The sequence below is a fragment of the Coturnix japonica genome, chromosome 3 (assembly GCF_054131305.1).
Source record: "Coturnix japonica strain WE chromosome 3, WE-NBRP24, whole genome shotgun sequence".
NCBI classification, from domain to species: Eukaryota; Metazoa; Chordata; class Aves; order Galliformes; family Phasianidae; genus Coturnix; species Coturnix japonica.
The window spans coordinates 78899029-78919169 of NC_140665.1; the positions used below are offsets into that span (position 1 = coordinate 78899029).

The 20141-nt window shown below is 37.9% G+C and overlaps 1 protein-coding gene across 23 annotated transcripts in view; it reads right to left on the reverse strand.

Annotated features, from left to right (window-relative positions):
* Positions 1 to 3591: 3591 nt before the first annotated feature.
* ADGRB3 (adhesion G protein-coupled receptor B3) overlaps positions 3592 to 20141 on the reverse strand; it is a 426584-nt gene continuing 410034 nt past the window's right edge. For 19 of the 23 annotated variants that reach the window (XM_085542010.1, XM_085542007.1, XM_085541996.1 and 16 more), the window contains 3 exons: positions 16822 to 16857; positions 6295 to 6399; positions 3592 to 4404 (listed from right to left, as the gene is read on the reverse strand). In XM_085542010.1, coding sequence (XP_085398136.1) covers positions 4216 to 4404; positions 6295 to 6399; positions 16822 to 16857 — 330 coding nt within the window. In that variant the 3' untranslated portion in view covers positions 3592 to 4215. Of the gene's footprint in view, positions 4405 to 6294; positions 6400 to 14032; positions 14106 to 15690; positions 15873 to 16821; positions 16858 to 20141 lie in introns of those variants that run through there. The other 4 variants (XM_085541999.1, XM_085541993.1, XR_014944219.1 and 1 more) reach the window with 3 other exon arrangements.

Consider the following 20141-nt stretch of genomic DNA (forward strand, 5'->3'; position numbering starts at 1 on the left):
TTCCTTTTTATTGTATGTGGTCCTTCAGGCATCACCTTTTGCAATTTCCTGTGTCAGTAGCCCAGGAACATAATGTGATAAATCACTGAATTGACGATGAAAAAAAAGCCCACAAACTAGCTTGTAGCTGTTCTTAAAACTGGATCTAGAGAAAAAGATTTTTAAAGGTATTTAAACTCCTAAGTAGGAATACACAAATGGATATAGATTTTTGGTATGGTCAGTGCTGCATCATGTGAGGCGTAGGTGCCTGTTTGCTAAGCTTGAAATTTCATGTTGATGAAGGCATATTACCTGCTTATATAAACTGTGAAAGTAAGTAGACACCTCCAGCTAGGCTACTTGCTAATCTAATCAATAAAATACTGAGACTAGAGCTGTGTTTTTAATGCAGTTTCTCTTGATGTGCAGGTGTTCAAAATATAGCTACAGGGATGAACAGTCAGGTGCAACAATTCCTAATCCCTTTCAAGTCTTAGGTGCCCACTATATGTTTGGAAAAAGTCAGCAACTGAGGAGCTGTCACTGTTTGAACACAGAACTAGTGGAGAGGGTGTTAAAAATCTGAAAATGCTCAGAATTCAGCACAATTTGAGGACCTGGGAAACAATTCCAACTCCATCTAAAAGGATTCACATCATCTTTACTCCCTTTCTGACTGTAAAACTCAGCCAGCAGGCAGCAGGTAGCTCTCTGTAAGTCTTTGATGAAGCAGCATTACCTAAGAAATAGATTCTTCATTCACCAGACCAGAGAAGGAGCAGCAGGTGCTAATGTCTGTAGGTTAAGATGATTACCTAGTATTATTTACATGCCTGGTGCCCATAACTTTCTGGTCAGGTATTTATAGGTATTATATATTTAGGTCACTAAATAGCAGTTAGATAAAAAATTATGTTAAAATTGACTGAACCTTCCTGGCTGAGTTTTTCTTCTTTCTACAGGGATCAAACAGAATACTCCAATTATATCAGAATTTACTGAGAATTATTTAAGAACTTCAGCACACCTGGAGAAACTGTAGAGAAAGGAGACAAGGATACTAGAGTTTCCATGTGAGCACTGACTGAACCAGGGATGCTTTTAATGCTTTTTTTATAAGCAATGATAAGATCCCCCCTCAGTCTTCTCCATCTCAACAAGTCCAAGTGACAGCCTTTCCTCACCAGGGAAATGCTCCAGGACCTTTCTCATCAGGCCCTATGCTAGACGCTCTCCAACAGTTCCTCATCTTTTTTGAACTGCAGAGCCCAGAACTGAACATGGTACTCCAGATGTTGCCTCATTGGGGCAGAGCAGAGAGGGAGATCACCTCCCTCAACCTGCTGACTAGACTCTTTTTGACAAACTCCAGAACACCATTCTTTTTAGCCTCTAGAGCACACTGCTTGCTCATGGCCAACCTGATATCCACCAGGACACCAAGGTCCTTTTCTGCAGAGCTACTTTCCAGCAGGTCAGTCTCTAACCTATACTGATGCATGAGGTTTTTGCTCCCCAGGTGCAAGACTCTACACTTGCCCTTGTTGAACTTCATAAGGTTCCTCTCCACCCAACTCTCCAGCCTCTCCAGTTCTCTTGAGCAGAAAGCCATGACTTTGTGAGGCAGCTTGTCTATGAAAAACAAACTGCACTGATATGAAGCAAAAACTTTAATAGGTAAATACAGTGGGTTTTGGCATGTTCTTAGTATTTCTAGACATTAAATACATAGAAAAATAAAATTCTATATGATTTTCTGAACAGTGCAGAAAAAGATATGGTTAAAAAGGCACTGAACATTGCTGCTCACACATGGAAAGTACATCTGCAACTGCTGTGCAGTACATACTCATGTTAATGTCAAACCTGCATCAACTGGGTTATTAATAACAGCACAACTGGGTCAGCAGCATGTTGAATGTGGACTGATTTATAATGTTTCCTGAGTAAGTTTTCAGTCTACCCTAAGCTTCCTGCTGCTGTAACTGAACTGCTAGTGTAAGGCTTATATAAATTCTCTCTGCACTAGTTGCTGAAATACCAAGGTGCTCTGGATTTACATTACATTTTGATCAATCAAGGAGAATGCTAAGGCTTATAGCTGGATCAGGAAGCTTAAGCTTTCTGATTTGGTCTTGAAAAATGGAAATTTTGCAAACCTGCTTTGCTTGAGAAATACCAACCATGCCAGATGAAATCCTCAAAAAATGTGAATTTTCCATTGTATATTTAACTTAGATTTAGATTTTTAGATAGGAAGGAGAGAGACTTGATATTTGAGAACTTAAATGCTCTCCTTGTGAAGAACTGAGTTTTTGTGCACTATTAGATCTCAGCAGAGTGATGTCCATTGGCCACACAGTCCGCTTTGCCAGCTGCTTCCTTCTCCGTTAGCCTATTGACAGAGGGCCAGTCCTGATTGTCTGGCATACTGCAGGATTAAGCCCTACAACATCTAACTTTTAGGCACCTAAATTGGATAGAGGACTTGGTAACAGGTTGGGAACTAGTTATTTTGTATTAATGCAAAGATTAAATTAAGCATTAGATGAAGTCTGCACTTTGAATTAGATACTTGCTCATTTGGAATAGGCAAAGTCAGTCTCTTTTTCATGACTTAAAGACTTTACTATGGCCTGGAGAAAGTGCTGTCCTTCTGTTAGGATTCAGAGAAGTGAAAGCTACTGCAAAAAATTCTCCTTAGACTGTTTTTTTGGAAAACAACAGTATGACCATCCACCCTCTCAATGAATGAAGGATGATTTCCAAAAAACTTCCAAAGCTCTAGGTAAAGCTCTCCCTGACAACTCTGTAATCTAGTATTGTTTCCTGCCTTCCTGCCTGACAAAATAGATGTCTTGTTTTCTTCCCCTCAGAAGATCGCTCCAGCTATTAGGATGGGGCATATTCAAGTATGTATAGCAAGTACTAAAATAGTTTGGGTAACTTTTTCCTCTAGCAATCTGGCACCCAGACGTATGAGATACCCTCCCAACTTCCCACAGCAATGTGGTAGATGAGGAGAGGCTTTGAAGATCTGCTTTTGCTTTTGAGCATGGAACAGGTTTACTCTTCCTTTCTAATCTTTTTTTTTTTTTTTTTTTTTTTTAAACTGTACTTGCAGCTTAAATCACACTGAGCTCTTGATTTACAATATGAAACAGACTCTTTTTTTTTTTTGTCAAAAATATTTCAGAATTTTTATCTTTGAAGTCTTTCTTGTTGTTATACAGCAACAAGAACATGCAAAAAAAAAAAAAAAAAAAAAAAAAAAGATGATTCTAAATAAACAATTTCCCGGGGTGCTGTGCATTGAAACAACTTATTTTCCAAGAGTTATCTTTCTTCAACAAAACAAAAATATGTATAAAATAGAACAGTTGTAATAGTATTCCGACAGCTTATACGGTTCATTGTCACAGAGGATATCCAAAGAAAGAAAATGCAGAATGGCTTTACAAACTTAGTAATACAGAAACTCCTTGGAGGAGCTAGAACAATATACTATGAAAACTCCAAATACATATTCAGCATGTATACTTTTTAAAGAAAACTTTATGCAAATTTAAGATCAACAAATACAGAATAAAATGCACTAAGAAACTGATATGTAGACAAAGGTTTATTTACACCATACAACATTTTAAATATTTTATACACAGCTGCAGCAGAGAAAGCTACTCTGAGCTTTCCAGAGAAAACTGCAATAATAAAGATGTGAAATATATTATTCATATAAAAGTGAGATTATTACTTTATTGCATTTAAAGCAATGAAGAATGTAGCTCAACAGACATTCATTTAATGACAAAAACTTTGCTTTTATATTATAAAGTAAAAAGTGTAGTAATGGCCAAACAGACTGTTATAAACTTTAAAAACTGCATAAATATATACATTGTGCTTCATGGTGAAGTTTTTTGAAAACTAAACCAAATGAAGCTGTTACAACATGAATCGTTGCTTGAGGTTTATCTATAAAGATTACCTTACAAATCCATTCCACGGGTACTTACAACACACGATGGTAAGAATTGTACACCTGGTTCTCCACTAGCCATACTAGTGGGAAGAAACTGTACGAAAAAACCACTGACATTTGGCACGGGGAGAGCCTGGCATAAAGTAGTCACAACGTTCAGACAGGAGTGTCAGGATTCCCAAAGTTTCTTTATTGTCAGTGCAATTCATTTTTTGTTTGTTTTTGTTTTGTTCAGTTTATTTTCATTTTTGTTAAACTTCTGTTTGAAAGTCACCTTCTTGCACATCTAAAGGCAAGTTCAGACATTTCTCCCATTCTGCTGGTCTTAGTTCTAAAGTATCTTTTGCCTCTGTGTCTAATACGTTTATCGTTGTATAGTGTTGATAGTCGCCTGTGGTTTTGAAATTGTCCCATGGAACCTTGTTTGGCGCTGAATTCTCCTAAAGAACAGGGAAGAAAAAATAATTGAATTCAAGGATGAAATGATGCATTTTCTGTTTATGAGGCTGATCCCTAATGTGCTCTCATGAGACACAGGAGTCAGAGGGAGGAACTAGCTTTTCAGGGAGACAGGCTGCGACCATCCTACTCTGGGAGCAAAAGGCCCTTTGGCAGGCTGCTCATCTGAGCTACCAGCCAAGCCCTGTCCTCTGCAAGAAGTGTAGTGTGTGAGGAATGGCCAAGTGATCCAGTAACAGCAGCCAACATTTCAATAGTGGCTGTGTAGAAAAGCACAAGGGAAGGGAGTGTAATTGAGGAGAGCTTGCTGTCTGAAATATGGCATAGTCTGAGATAGAGATTGCCAGTTTGCATTTAAATTGGGGCAGGATAATGGCAGGACAGCAGAAACCTGTTCCTTGAGAATGGGAGAGTGACTTTGCTTTACAGGCTGATGAGCTCATGTAGGATCACATTAAGATAAGCAGACTGAAAGCTGCCTGTTTTCAACTGTCCATGAATTCTTTTGGAATGTTAATTTTTACAGGATAAAAGCCATTATGGAGTGAGACTGAAGTGTTCAATGATTTCTGCTATAACATGCTATTTCCCAAAATGAAACATTTTCACATCTGCTTTAGATTCCTTTAGACATCCTGCTAGAACTTCCACTGTCTTTAAACAGACATGTGGGTCCTATGTCATCACCACTTTTACTTTGCTGTAGACTAAGATATCTGAGGCTGTCTAAAGGCCTGAGATTCTGGTATTTAGGTATCTATCTGGATCACTCTTTGACTGCCTTACAGGAAGACCACTCCACTAGAAGCTGTTATTAGCAGACCCTTCCAAAAAACGTCACTGATTTGAAATAGAGTCTGCGCCACTCATCCATGGAGACCACCTACAAGATTTTGAATGAATTCAAGCTCTACATGGACAGAAAACCTCAAATAGAGGGGGGAACGCATACTTTATGTGCTAGTAGATCTCAGATGGAGGAGTGGGTGAGAACTGGGTGAAAAATAAAACATATCACAGATAAAGATTCATGAGTCTGGGCCAAATTTCTGCTAGATTAGACCTCATTTCTGCTCAGTACTTCCTCATGTCTGAGAGCAACTATTCATAAATTGTAAAATAAGACAGTTCTAGCTCACTTTCATTCAATATGCAATTTTCACATTATAAAGTTATATAGAAAATTATTACTAATCATAATATTACTGCTAGAAAGTATGTCACACTAAATTACCTGTCTTAATTAGGCAAAATCAACTATTTCCTTGCTCTCATTATCATATCAGATATAGTCAGGGTGTTATGACTGTGTGTGTGTGTGTGTGTGCACAAATCTGAATTATGATGATAGCATAGTCAATTCAGGATGAGTTAATTTTTGCTTTTCAAGTGCTAAATATTTATAGACCTATTAAAGGAAAGACAGAGCATTACAGAGACTCTGTGCTCTTTCTGGGCACTCTAACATATAGGTGACTCTAGCTGGACTTGTTATAATTAATTTAATATTTGCTTGCCTAGCCAGAGGTAAAAAAAACCCTGTTGGGTAAATTACATTATGAAGCTGCTTTCTGTATATAAAGGCCTTTAGACATAGGAGACACATACAGATTTTAAATGTGTTCCCTACAGTTCAATTTCTTGTCATCTGTAATGATGTCAGTGAGTTAGTTATGGTCTAGTTGCAAAATGTAATGAGTCTCACCATAAGTTAGATTACCAAAAATATCTTTTGTTCTCATTCTTGAGGCTATATAAAAGCAGCATAAAATGAGGTCTTCACAGGAAATAATATTTAATTCAAGATTTCTTGTTTCATTGTTATTGTTATAAACATAGCATATTTTTCATATCCTGGAAGGAAAACTTACCATGCTGCCTGATTTTGGCACATCCCGAAATCTGTCCAGAGTCTGAAATTTCTGATTTAACTCTTGAAACAATTCCATATGTCTCTTTCTTGTATGCATGACCTTCTGCAAAAAACAAATAAACAAACAAACAAAAAACCATGTAATTGCTTATACTTATGATTGTATCTGGGCTTTTTTAAGAGAACCATTCTTTCCCCCAGTGTGATAAAGAAAATTAAATTTGGCAGGGCCATCTTTTCCCTATAGACTTAATCAAAGGAAGTGAATTGCACCGAGTCTTCTCTCTCTTCTGTTTAATGCATCTCTTGTATTCAAATGACTGATTTTCCCAACATTTATTGAGTTGCTGAAACAAAGGGATGTTCTTTCTGTGCTATGCTGGAAAAAGCTGGAAAGCGATGGCAGCATCTCAGAAGTAATTTTCTCTTTTGCACATTAGAAATATTTTACATAGTTTTTGTTTTCAGTAAGGATACTAATATTTTGATTTCAAGAGAAATGCAACAGCATTTTGTACCTACTGAAAATAAACAAACTTTAAAAACACCAAACTCAGGACTCTAAGACCAAAAGACAAAAACTCCAAATCTTAAGTCTTTTTAATTAAGACATTTTGTCTTGCATATCACCACCAAATGAATTCAGATGCAGAAAATGCTGTTAAAATGGCATTCACATTAGGTAATTAGGCACCATTTTCAACGTTACTGCCTTTGAGTGATTGGATGCTATGCTCCCTGTAGACAATGCACAGGGCATCCTTTCACAAAAACTGATTATATGGCATTCCTGTGCAAGAGGTGGAGATCCCAAAATGGCCTCCACAGTTGGAGGGGCCCTCAGGCCCTGTATCTGCTTTGGCAGTTATGTGGAGAGTGAAACCTGTTTTCAAGCCTGGACTGTCATGCCTGTCATCTGAGTTCTTTCCAAAAGATGTTCATTGTCAGGTATGGATTCAGACCAGCTTCTGGAGCTGAGTCGAAGGCTGTTTACTGTTCAGCCAGTCTTGTTCGGTGTTCTGGAGGGACACAGGAGGGACTGAGGTAAAGCACCCTCAGCAGATGAGCAAAGCTTGTCTTTTTTTAAGATTCTGTGTCTGCGCAGACTGGAGTTGCAGCCAGTGTCACAACCACTTGATGCTGATAGAAAAAGTATAGGTCACCAGCCTCTATACACTCATTGTCAAGCCTGATTTTCCCTGGCAGCATACATGACAAAACCCACAAACTTATGTACACTTCCACCTACTCTGGTTAAAATACTTTCAAAAATGGAGCAGCAATAGCTGACTCTCAAATAATATTTTACAAATAGAATTTTAAAATTGTTTATATCTTTTATTTGTATTCTGAGTTTCTAAATTCCATGAAATACGGCTGCTCTCTTGGCTGTGCATAGCTGTCCTACTGCTATGCTGTAATAACCATATTATCCTTAATGCAGCTACGCCCTAGCTTGAGAACTTGTTCCATTTCTAAGAACACGAAATTGGCAACATTGTTCACAAAAGAGACATGAGACATAGCAAGCAATTAAAGACCTATTAACTTAACATGACTTGTGGGGTGAAAAGGGAAACAATTTTGCAGGATTCAGTGAGGAACTGCTTGCGAAACATAATTTAACTAGAGATAGCTGATCTAAATTTATGAGGGAAGTTTCACATAAGCGACTTCCTAGGGATTCTTTTAAGCTGTTACTGTAACAGTAGACAGGGATATTTAGCATATTTCATATACACTGAATTTTAAAAAGAAAGGTTCTGCCTCTAAGATTATTATTCAATGGAATAAGGAGATGCTTCAGGTAATAAAACAGATTTGGTGGGTTAAAATACTGGCTCTAAAAGCAGGAAAAAAAGCATATGAAACAAATGTCTCCAGCGGGAAACTTTTTAATAGTAGACTAGAAACATAGAGAATGTTACTTTCTGATATTTTTTTCTGAGCTGTGTACCCAAGAATTTGTTAAATAGAAAATATGAATAATGCAAATATCTTACTCAGTTCAATACATTATTCCCAAGGAGATGCAGGTGGGAGGAGAAATTAAATACTTGCAGTGCACAGTCTACCAGAAAAAATAAAAAGGCTTTAAATTTTATTCTTAATAGTGGAAAAACTGGTATGTACATGGATGGATGGATCTTTTAGCTGCTTTGTGTTTGCCTGGCTTCAACTCTATAATTTCTATCCTCTGAAATCCCTGCCCTCCTCACTTTTTAGACAAAATGATCTAAACTTCAGTGAGGTGCAGTAACTTAAATTTCCAGCATTAATTCTTAATTTCTAGCCTTTTATACAATTTATTTTATTTCTTATTGGAATTAACCATCTTTTCTGTTTTCTAGAAAATATGCTCTGTTGCATAACTATTTCTCTTTTATGAGAAAATATATTTGCAGGGGTTTAATAATTTTTTTATTATTTTAAAAAATTATTATTATTATTTGTTTGTTTGTTTCTCTTTTAAATGACCAGCATAGGAAGCACAGCTTTATCAATCTAAGAAATACATAAGTTTTATCAACACAGAGCTGGAGATCTTGAGCAACATAGACAGGGACGACTGCAGAAGTGAAATTCTTCAACAGGGTGATAGAGCAGCCCCTGCTGCTGCCCTTAGAAATGACGCCATCTTCAGGCTCAGATGTGGGTTTGTCATGCTGCACCCCCTTCCAGGATCACCTGCCTCCCACCTAGCCACCACTCTATGGACTCGCTCTCTTTAGATTGCTACAATGCTATAATCATTGGTTGGAAAAGACTTTCAAGAATGTCAAGTCCAACCATTCAGCTAATACCACAAGTCCACAGCTAAACCGTGTCCCTAAGTGCCATGCCACATCCACAGGTCTCCAGGGATGATGACTCTACCACTTTCCCAGACAGCCAGTTCCAATCCCTAGTCACTCTTTTTGTGAAGATCTCCCTGCTCCTTTGGTACCACTCGAGGCTGTTGCCTTCGGTCCTATCACTTGTCAGCTGAGAATCAAGATTGGCACCTCCTTTGCTGTGGCCTCCTTTCTGGTAGATGTGAAGAGCACTGTAGTCTCAACTCAGCCTCATTTGCTCCAGACTAAACAGCCGCAGTTAACCTCAGCTGCTTCTCGTATGTTTTGCAATTTAGACCTGCACCAGATTTGTTGCTCTCTTCAGCTCATGCTCAAGCAATTAGATATCCTTCTTGTAGTGAGGGGTCCAAATCTGGATACTATTCAAAGTCTTACCAGTTCTGAGTACAGAGGGACAATCACTTCCCTAGTCCTGATGGCCACAAAATTCCTACTTCAGGCCAAGATGCCACTGGCCTCCTTGGCAACCTTGGCATGATACTGGCTTATGTTCAGCCAGATGTTAACCAAGTTCGGCAACTCATGTCTCACATTCTAAAGCAGACTAGGTTGAATTGACACCTCTTCTACATTTCTACCCCTCCTATAAATAAAATCTATTTTTAATTTTGGAAAGGATAAGCCTTACTCTGATTAGTATGTACTCTTAGAAGAGCACTCTGAGTGGCTACCAAGGTGAGAAGTACTTCAGACATAACTGTATATTCAGCTCAATATATATATATTTAATTTATAATAGCATTTTAGCTGAAATCTACTTCAAGCAAAAATATTTTGATCAATATTCCTAGTCAATCTTAGGATTATTGGTAATATTAAAAATGATGTTATTCAATTTGCTTTGGAAATGTTCTACATAATCACAGGTAAAAATGGTGTCACAAATATTGTATGAAATAGATAAGTGAAAAGAACAGATGGGGAAATGCCTTCCCAGCTGTGTAATGCAAACCTGCTGCGTTTTCAAGATGTTATAGGTCTCATAAGTTGCCAAACTTAGAAACAGGAAAGAATTTTTCCTTCTAAGCATGGGACTTTTTTTTTTTTTTTTTAAATTTTTTTTTTTTTCCACCTTTGTCTTGGAGAGGTGTCTTCATGTTAGGAAGAAAAAGGTTTTAAATTTTTGTGTAAGTTTTTAATATTGCTGTTAATGAATGGCTATTGTGAGTGAAAATCTGAAAGAAGGCAACTCCAACAATTCAGTATCAATTCAGCATTATTACTAGTGAAAGTATGCTGGTCTGTGGACAGAGAAGACAGTCCAAGGTTTGTACATTGTATTCTTGCTTTTCCTAACAGAGCTCAAAGGCAGCCAGAGATGACTTGAATCCTGGAGAGCATTTTCTGAATTATTTAGCATAAAAACTGTTTATTGCAAGTGCATACAGTGATAAAGGGAAGGGTGGAAAGGATGAGTAGGGAAAGCCAGGATTCAGATCCTCTCATAGAATTTAAAGGTATTTGTAATCTTTTATCCCAAAATTCATATAATAATAGTGTATTTGTAAGTGACAGAGCACACCTATTATAAAGACCTCCTGGGAATTTGCATAGAATCTGTTCTTCTCTTCAACATAATTAGAACGACTTTCATTTGATCTTAGAGCTAGGTTTTAGTGCAGAGCCTTTGTGAACAAAACTACCTGTCCAGATGCAGGGAAATTCAGAAGATAACAACTGAGGTTGCTGAACACCTACCTGGCATTACAACAGTCAGCAGAAGCAAGGATCCCAAACTCCCAGACCAGAATACTGCTCATGTTTTGGATCACCATTAGTGACTGGCTGCCAATTGGATTTAAGTCCATCTGCCATCATTCTCTGGGCCTGGCTGGCTGGCCATTTTTTTTACCCAGGAAGAGTACACCTGTCCAAGCCATGGACTGCAAGCTTTTCTCAGAGAATACTGTGAGAGACAGTGTCAAAGGCTTCACAGAAGTCTAGGCAGACTATATCCACAGCCTTTCCCTCATCCACTCAGAAGGATACACAGTCATAGAAGGAGATCAGGTGTGTCAAGCAGGACCTGCTTTTCATGAATCCATGCAGGCTATGCCTTATTCCCTGGTAGTCTCACACACGCCACATGATTGCAGTCAAGATGATGTGCTTCTTGACCTTTCCCCAAAACTGAGGTCAGGTTGACAGGCCTGTGATTCCCTTGATCCTCCTTCTGATCCTTCATTGTAGATGGGAGTCACATTAGCAAGTCTCCAGTTGTCTGAGACCATCCTGGTTGACCAGGACTGCTATTGGAAGGGGCCTTAAAGATCACCTAGTTCCAAGCCCCGTGCCATAGACAGTGTTGCCATGACCAGATCAGGCTGCTCAGGGCTCCATCCAACCTGGTCTTGAACAACTTCAAGAATGTGGCATCCACAACTTCTTCAGGCAACATCTTTCAGTGCATCACCACTATGAATAAAGAATTTCTCCCTAATATCTAGCCTAAATCTCCTCTTTTTTACTATAAAGCCATCTGTCCAATCGTTATTACACTGTGTAAGAAGTTGTCCTCCCTTGTGCTTATAAGCTTCCTTGTACTGGAAAACTTCAGAGAGGTCTTCAGGCATTCTTTTCTCCAAGTCAAACAAGCCCAGCTCCCTCAGCCTTTCTTCACAAGAGAGGCGCTCCAGTCATCCTTGTGGCTCCCCTGTTGGCCCACTACAACAGCTCTTTATCCTGAGGGCTTGAGTCTGGGATGCAGTACCGCAGATGGGGCCTCACAAGTGCAGAGCAGAGGGACACAATCACCTTTCTCCTGCTGATGGGCAGCCCAGGATACTGTTGGCCTTCTGGCCTGCAAGAGCACACTGTTGGCTCATACCCAGCTTTTTGTTCACCAGGACCCCAATTACTTCTCCACAGACCTTCTCCTGGAGAGTCCTAGTCTGTATGCATATCTGTTACTGTCCTGATCAAAGTGTATGATAAGTTTCTCATAAGTTTCATATGGACCAACTTTTTGAGCTTGTTCAGATCTCTTTGGATGGCATTTTCCTTTCATTTGTCATATCAACTGCACCACTCAGCTTGGTGTCATCAGCAAACTAGATAAGCCCATATGTAACTGACAAAGATGTTAGAGAGTACAGAACCCAAGACAGACTCCTTGGTGATACCACTCATGACTGGCCTTTACCTCAACATAGAGCTGTTGACCTCAACCTTCTGCCTCAACCTTCAACTAATTCTTTCTCCACCAAACAGTCCAGCCTCCAAATCCATATTTCTTCAGAGATAACGATGTAGTGTGGGGCCACATCAAAGCCCTCATTAGATGTCTCTTCCTTTACCCACCAATGCTATCACTCCATCAAAGAAGGCCACCAGAATGATAATGTATGATCTGCTCTTGGCGACTGTGTGGACTGTCTTGAATCACCTCCTTGTCTTACATATATCTTAACATCTTTTACATGTAAGATTCATTATCCTAGGTGCAAACAACAGGCTACACAGCCTGTAGTACCCCAGGCCTTCTTTTGTCCCATTCTTAAAAAATGTTTACATATTTCAGTTAATTTGACAGTCACAACTTTTCAAATATAAGATTGAGTGCTTTGGAAACCACATGTCATTTTTCTATTGTACTAGTACTCACATGTAATCTTACTACATGTACCTGTACCACATGTAATTTTTGCTATTGGTATTCCACATCATGACATCATGCGGAGCACAGAGAATAACTACATATCCCAGAGGACCTCACCGTCAAAGAGAAAAATATGTCACGGAATTGATGCTTGATGGGCTCTCTCATTGCCTGGCAGCAGGTGTGGGTGTGCTTCCAAGCTGTGAGCCTTCAATTTCAAAGTAGGCTTCTTAGTCTTCGGAAAATGCTCTCTTATTTCACTTGATTTATTAGCCTTAATTTCAGTTAGATTGTATATTGTGTTATCTGATGTTCTGATATCATAGTTAGTAAAATAAGTTTTCCTTCTCAGATCATTGCCACTGCTCTGTTTGCTTCCTTGAGCCCAGCTCCCATCTCCCCTTTCCCCTTCTTCCTTCCCATTTTGGGGGCTGGGGAGCCCACAGGCCTACTGCCTCCCTGTCACAGACTCAGATTGATCTAGATAACTCTGTGGCACCACATCAACCAGCTCCTTCAGGACTCTGGGGTGCATGTTGTCTAGCCCCATAGACCGAAACATAGTCAGTCTCATGAGGTGGTCTCAGACTTTCTCTTCTTTTACAGTGGGAGGGATTTTGTTCTCCCTACTCCCACTTGGAGGTTCAGGGACACAGAGGGCATGGGAAGTTGCTAGTGAAGGCTAGGGCAAAGAACCCATTGAGTACCAGAGACTTTTCTGTGTCAGCTGAAGACAGTTTTCCCTTCTCATTTATCAGGGGGGGGAACATACTCCTTTGCCTGCCTCTTCTGACCAATGTATGTAAAGAAAACCTTGTTATTTTTCACATCTCTCATCAAGTTCGATTCCATCTGCATCTTGGCTTTCCTGATCCTATCTCTGCATATCATGACACCATCCCTATATTATTCACAGGCCATGTATCCCTGTTTTCACTTATCCTTCAGTTTGACCAGCAGGTCCTCACTCAGACATGCCGATTTTCTGCCTCCACTGTTTCATTTCTTATGCTGGGTGATGGAATGTCTTTTGCAGGAGGATGGAAAATAATAATAATAAACAATGGAAAGCAGCTTGGAAACCACTTCTGCCAGCTCCCTCAGTACCCACAGATGAATTCCATCTGGACCCATGGACTTGTGACAGTCCAAGTGGAGTAGCAAGTTTCTGTTTCCTCTTGAATTGTGGAAGGTTTATTCTGCTCCTCATCTCCCTCCTCCAGCTCAGGCTGAGTATCTTTAAGACAGCTATTAAAGACAGAAGTAATGAAGGCATTGAATACCTCAGCCTCTTCCTTATCCTTGGTGGTAATGCTCCCTGTTGCATCCAACAATTTTGCCTTGGCTCTCTTCTTGCTGTTAATATATTTGTAAATATCAAGATACAAATAAGTAAATATTTGTAAATATTATCTTTAACAGCAGTGGCTAGATGAAGATCTTGTTGGACATTCACATTTCTAATTTTCTCTCATATATTCTCACAAATATTGGAGATAACAGGGATTTATGTTTTATGACATTGAGTACAGACAAGGTCTGCCAGTATTCAACCTATACAGCACCTGATTTTTAATTACCTCTGTGACTCTCGGTAATTTATTTTCCATGTGATTTTTGTTTGTTTGTATTATCCATTCTATGGAGAGTAGTATATGTATTTTTTTGCTATTAAACCATGACTCTACAGCGGTAAGTTAAACATGTCTGAGACCATTCACTGGCACCATCTAGCATAGAATATTCTCCATGAATGTTACTAAATTTTTTTAAGTCTCCAAAAGAAGTCCACGGTTATGTTGCCTATTGTGAGTGGTACCTTGTTCTTTAAGGACACTTCAGGAACTACTGGAAGAGAGATGGTTGCAAAAGACTGAAATAGTGAAGAAAATTCTAAAAATATGATCTGTATAAACAGTGGTATTTTGGCAAGCAGAAATATTCCTCAAAATGTCTGATTTGCTAGGATTGCCATGTCTGTGAGTATACTGTGTATGCATATAGGGACACATGGAAGGATGCAGGAGAGGCTGAGGGGTGGAGAGTCTTCTGAGACAGTGCTATTGGGAAAAGGATGGAGGGAGCCAAGTCTGACAATCTTGTCCATATTGTATACTAAAAATAGCATTTGTTATCCTCAGAACTATAGAAGGACATTGTCTCAGACAGTGCCAGCTGGCATTGTTAAGAGACAAAGAGAAAGTGTTACAAAAGTAGTACAATCACTCAGGCTTGACCTCACCTTCAGACTATCCCAGTTTGCAGTAAAGCTGCTCTGAGGTATCAGAACAGAGCAGTGTTTTGGCCACACAACACTATCTCAAATCTTTTTGTCAGTATGCCTTGATAAGTGAAGGAATCTGAGTGACTATCTGAACACTTTTTGGCTTTTTTTCTTGCTGTACCTTAGACAGACAGCTGCATTACATGGAAAAGTACAGGAAAGCCCACAGGCCTAATCAAAGGAACCATAAAACAGAGAGTTGAGACGGGGTTAGTCTGACTCTGTACTTCCACAACACAACAGCAACTGTCTTTGTTGATCTTATTTCCTCAGCAGTGATTCCCAATGGCCCAGTGCTTTCCTTTTTACAAACAAATATTTTCTCCCGCATTACAAACATTATTCTAAATATATTAGGGAATGCAGCAACAATGCTCCAAACAAGATAAGAAAAAAGGGATAAATGTCTCAAATACAGTATGTGAGTAGAAAATGTAATGAGAGGCCTAATTCTTTAGAACAGAATGTATACAGTATTGTTGGTGTCTACTTGGTGTTGGGTTATACTCTCCTGAGTGGTTAAGAAGAATGTTTTAGTATCTGTTGCCACAGAGAATATTCTCATTAGGAACAGCACTATATTAATACCTTTAAACAAAGAACAGTAAATTCAGTATTCTTTGTATCCTTATAATTACATAACTTTTCTTCAGATTCTTTGTATTTAATTTTAGAGTCACTTACTCATCAGAATTTTGTATTTGATTCATGCTCTTCCTTCCTACACATTTATCTTAAAGAATATTTAGGATAATTTCATTTACCTTACCTTAGTGTGTGAATCTTTATCTGGTGCTATATTTGAGAAGTTACATGACTACTTAAGGTAACTACACCCTCTGGGGAAAAATGACAATGGACATTAGGAGTGATATTAAGCCACCAATAAATACATACAGAGACACAGAAGGTCAGCTTCCAGCAAAGGCAAGTCACCAAAGCAAACCCATCTTACATTGCAAGGCTTCTACGGCCTCTACTATGACAACTGCTATGGTTGCTTTGAGCTAATTCTACTTCTTGCTTTTCTATGGACCAGAATCTTAAATCTGAAAGTAAAAGTGCTTACATGCTATATAATATCTAAGCTACTGATGATGATACATGGACAGCCTATATAAAAATTAAAATAAATTATTATTGTCCCTGAAAATGTATGGTTATATTGCCTCATGTAAAGAAAACACTCAGAGACTTCATCATTGTAACAGAGATAGAGTCTAATTCAATGGAACATAAGGAACCTTACATAAACTTTTTTTTTTTTTTTTAAAATAAAATGTGATCTATCAGCCTTGACAACTGCAGCATATCATCATTCAAAAAATTGGCACATTCATCCCACTATTTGTATGTGGAAGTCATATGTTAGTAAATTAGTACTGAAGGAAGAGATAGAACAAATGACTGAAGACTTCTTGAAAAAAATCAAGCTCCTGCAACAATGTGGCCAGTCCTACAGAAACATCACACTTTTTCAATAGATAGATAGCCAACAAAAAAAAAAAAAAAAAAGAAAAGAAAAATAGATGAAAATGAAGAGGCAGAGAATTTAAAAACTAAAACCATGATGAGTAATATTATAATATGACAGTTTGATCTCAGAATAGTTTACAAACAAGTTGCACCAAAGTAGTTCTAATGAATTGCTCATCATGTTCTATACAGTACCAACTGAACAGTCCTATGACATCTAACATGTCAGAAACTAAAACTGTTAAAATGGACACCTCATATTTACTTTTAGGAAAATGCTACAAGAATCAGGAATAATTCAGTGAAACTTACTTCAAAGTCAAGGTCCGAATAACGTGATTTTCTTCTCTATTAAGCAGTAAAAAAGAAAGAAAAAAGAGGTTTTATTAACAAGGGGACTATTCATCAAATGAGTCTAAATAACATTATTGTTTTCCTATCAGTTATATGTTAGGTATTTAGCAAAAGGCTGTAAATTTTATTGTGACAATTTAAGGCCCTGCATATGGCTCATTAGACTAGTACCATATTCTTTTCACTGAAATAAACCAGACTGGATTTCATTAAGATGCTTCATATGCATGCTATTTGCATGCAAGCAAACCTGCTGGTACATAAAATACATTTATTTCTATACTTTCTGTGGTATTTCCAAATGATTGTATTATTTATTCTTTTTACATTGATATCTATATAAACCTATGATTTGGATCTGTATAATTATACATAAATTGATTCTTTCCTACATCAGGTTTACATTGGTACAACTCCGTTGATTTTAATGGGAAAACTGATAGCAAGGTCAAGACCAAGCCATCTATGCTTTTCATAGAGACTTGAGCTTGTTTGTTTGCAATGACAATCTGGATGGAGAAAGCGATGATATTGTCTTATGACAAATCTGATTCAAAGCAGCTGATAAAAAGAAAAAATATTTACTAGTAAAGTAATCATCTGTATACAATGCAACAAAGAATACAATTGCTTAGACATATTACAAACAATTTAGCATATGATTTTATTATATAATCTGCAATAAACTGATTATAAAGCCCAATTATATCAGACAGAAGCAGAAATGCTATAAAGAAGAGATAAAAATTTTTTTTTTTCTTTTAAGGTTGGAAATTGAGTGTCTCACAATAGACTAAAGAGATATGGAAAGCAGTGGAGAAGCTAAAAATAAATAAATAAGAGAGCAGAAAGAATAGGTGAATGGAAAGAAAAGATACATTCTCCTTCAGGAAGCAGAGTAAAAGAAGAACAAAGTATCCCAGTAACAGAAAGTGCTTGCTTGTACAATCTAATCCTAATTTTCTGTAGTGTTATAGAGTATCTTTTAGTGATGGTGAACAAACCTTTCCAAATGTGCTGAATTTCTTCAATGAGATAGAAATCAAAACAATCAAGTCAAGAGTAATAATACTACTGACTTCATTAGATTTTGATTTTATTTTGTTTAAGAAACATGCAGGTTTTCATATGTGGTTTTGTTTTCTTGCATTTGAAGGAAACAATTTTACAAGTTCTTCAGCTGCAGAAAGCAGAAAATGTTTGATTTTTTATAATAACAGTATGGGTCATTATTTAGGATTTGTTGTAAAATTCTGACTTGTCCCAACTGAAGAAGACAAGTGTAGCACTGTCTACACTGTCTTCAGAGTTTGGACACTGTTGTCTGAAGTGCTGGGAGACACTAATAAAAATGGTCTACAAAGCAAGTAAGAAAAGTAAATCTTTAGGAAGCTATCATGAATTAGGAAGGCTTACTTTGACCAAACCCACTTCAAAGAGAGTATTTAAAAACAAATTAAACAACTCTGCAGAAATAAATAGAATGTAAACTTAGAAACAGCAATGGCTTTGGAGGTAGGAAAACTATGAGAAGATTATGCTCAGATTCTTAAAGGTAGTTATGTACCTACTTCTCATTCATATTAAGAGAGCCTAGGTACAAGCATACATTTGAGACAGGCCTTCATCATTCAACAGTAAACCAACACCTGAAGAAATCTACATATCTCTAATGAGGAAGGATCTATTTTAAGGTGCAATTAGATCACTTCTTCCTCAGTAAAGTCTCACTGGTTTCAAAATAAGACATTAAGGTGAAGTCTTGAGGAGCAGTTTTGAAATACGCTTGAAAAGCCATTATTTAAGCTAAATTTCAGTAATGAATCTGAAACCATTGAACGGCCTGAGTGAGAATCCTCAGAGAAAGCACAAAAAGCTTTGAAATAATTGTGTAGTTAACTACACAATGTGATTTAGAAGACTGGAACATTTGTATTTTGCCTTAGGTCTGTTTGACCACAGTGCATATTTGTGGCATGGTTGAACAATTAGGTTTTGCACCCAGACAAATCTATCACTGTTTACATGGTAAAAACACACAACCAACTAGCTGAGAAATATTTAACTGTGTTACTGCCAGAAAGACGTCACTACTGCATTTTTGCCCTTAGATCACATCAGTTAGGACCAAACAAATAATAACACGTTTACCTCAGTGAGTGACCAATGTAAATCTATCGCAAGTACAATTTAGTTTAAATATGTATGCCACATATGACCATTGAAAGTCATCTGAGCTATTTTTGTTTCAGCACCCACCTTGCTTCTTTTATTGTAATTTAGGATGGTCTTTGAGAAGAGTTTACTCTGTTGATCTTACTAACATTCTTTTACACTGATCCATTAGTCTAATAATGTTTTGTATTCATTGACAATTGTAATAACTAAAATATACTGAGGTAGTGAGCTCCTCAATTTAAATATGCATAATGTGATAAAGACAATATTGTTTATCTCTTTGTCATTTTATTTGAAGCTCCACTTCTTTAAATCATGGGAAACATGAATAATTGTTTCCCATTCTCTACTCAGTCATCTGTTTTCCAAACTGAAATACTTTAATGCCGGAGAACTGAAAAGGGTAGCTAATAAAGGGACTGCCTAAAAAGCTGAAGCTACATGCAATTATTCAGCAGCAAGGGAATTATCTGGGATAATTCTGAAAAGGCTGAAATCCATGGGTAAGAAGTGAATTGGATATTCATGCAGAGTTCCAAACGCTACGAAGAACCAGCCAGGTCTCCATTTAAACAGGCAGGGATGTGTACGGCACTTTCTGAACAACTCTGGTGAGAAATCTGCATTAACACTCAGAAGCAAAATCATCACAGAACCACAGAGTGGTAGAGGTTGACAGAGATCTCTGTTTCCACCTGGACCAACCCCTGCTCCAGCAGAGGCACCCAGAGCAGGGGGACCAGGACCACATCCAGGTGGCTTTTGAAGATCTCCAAGAAGGAGACAACATAGCCTCTCTGGGCAGCCTGCGCCAGTGCTCCATCATCTGCACAGCACAGAAATGCTTCCTGGTGTTTAGACAGAACCTCTTGTGCTCCAGTTTGTGCCCATTGTGTCCATCATACCTACAAGCTGGGAAAAAAAAAATTCAGAGAGCAGCAAAAAGTCGTTTTAGAGGGTTTAAAACACTGGATTAAGAGAAAAGGATAAGAATCATACAGCTGATTTAAACATTGGCTCTGGAAAAAGTAAACACAGAAACTTTGTAAGAAACCTTAGGAGGATATAAATATTGCTAAACAAACCCAGTATGAGAAAAA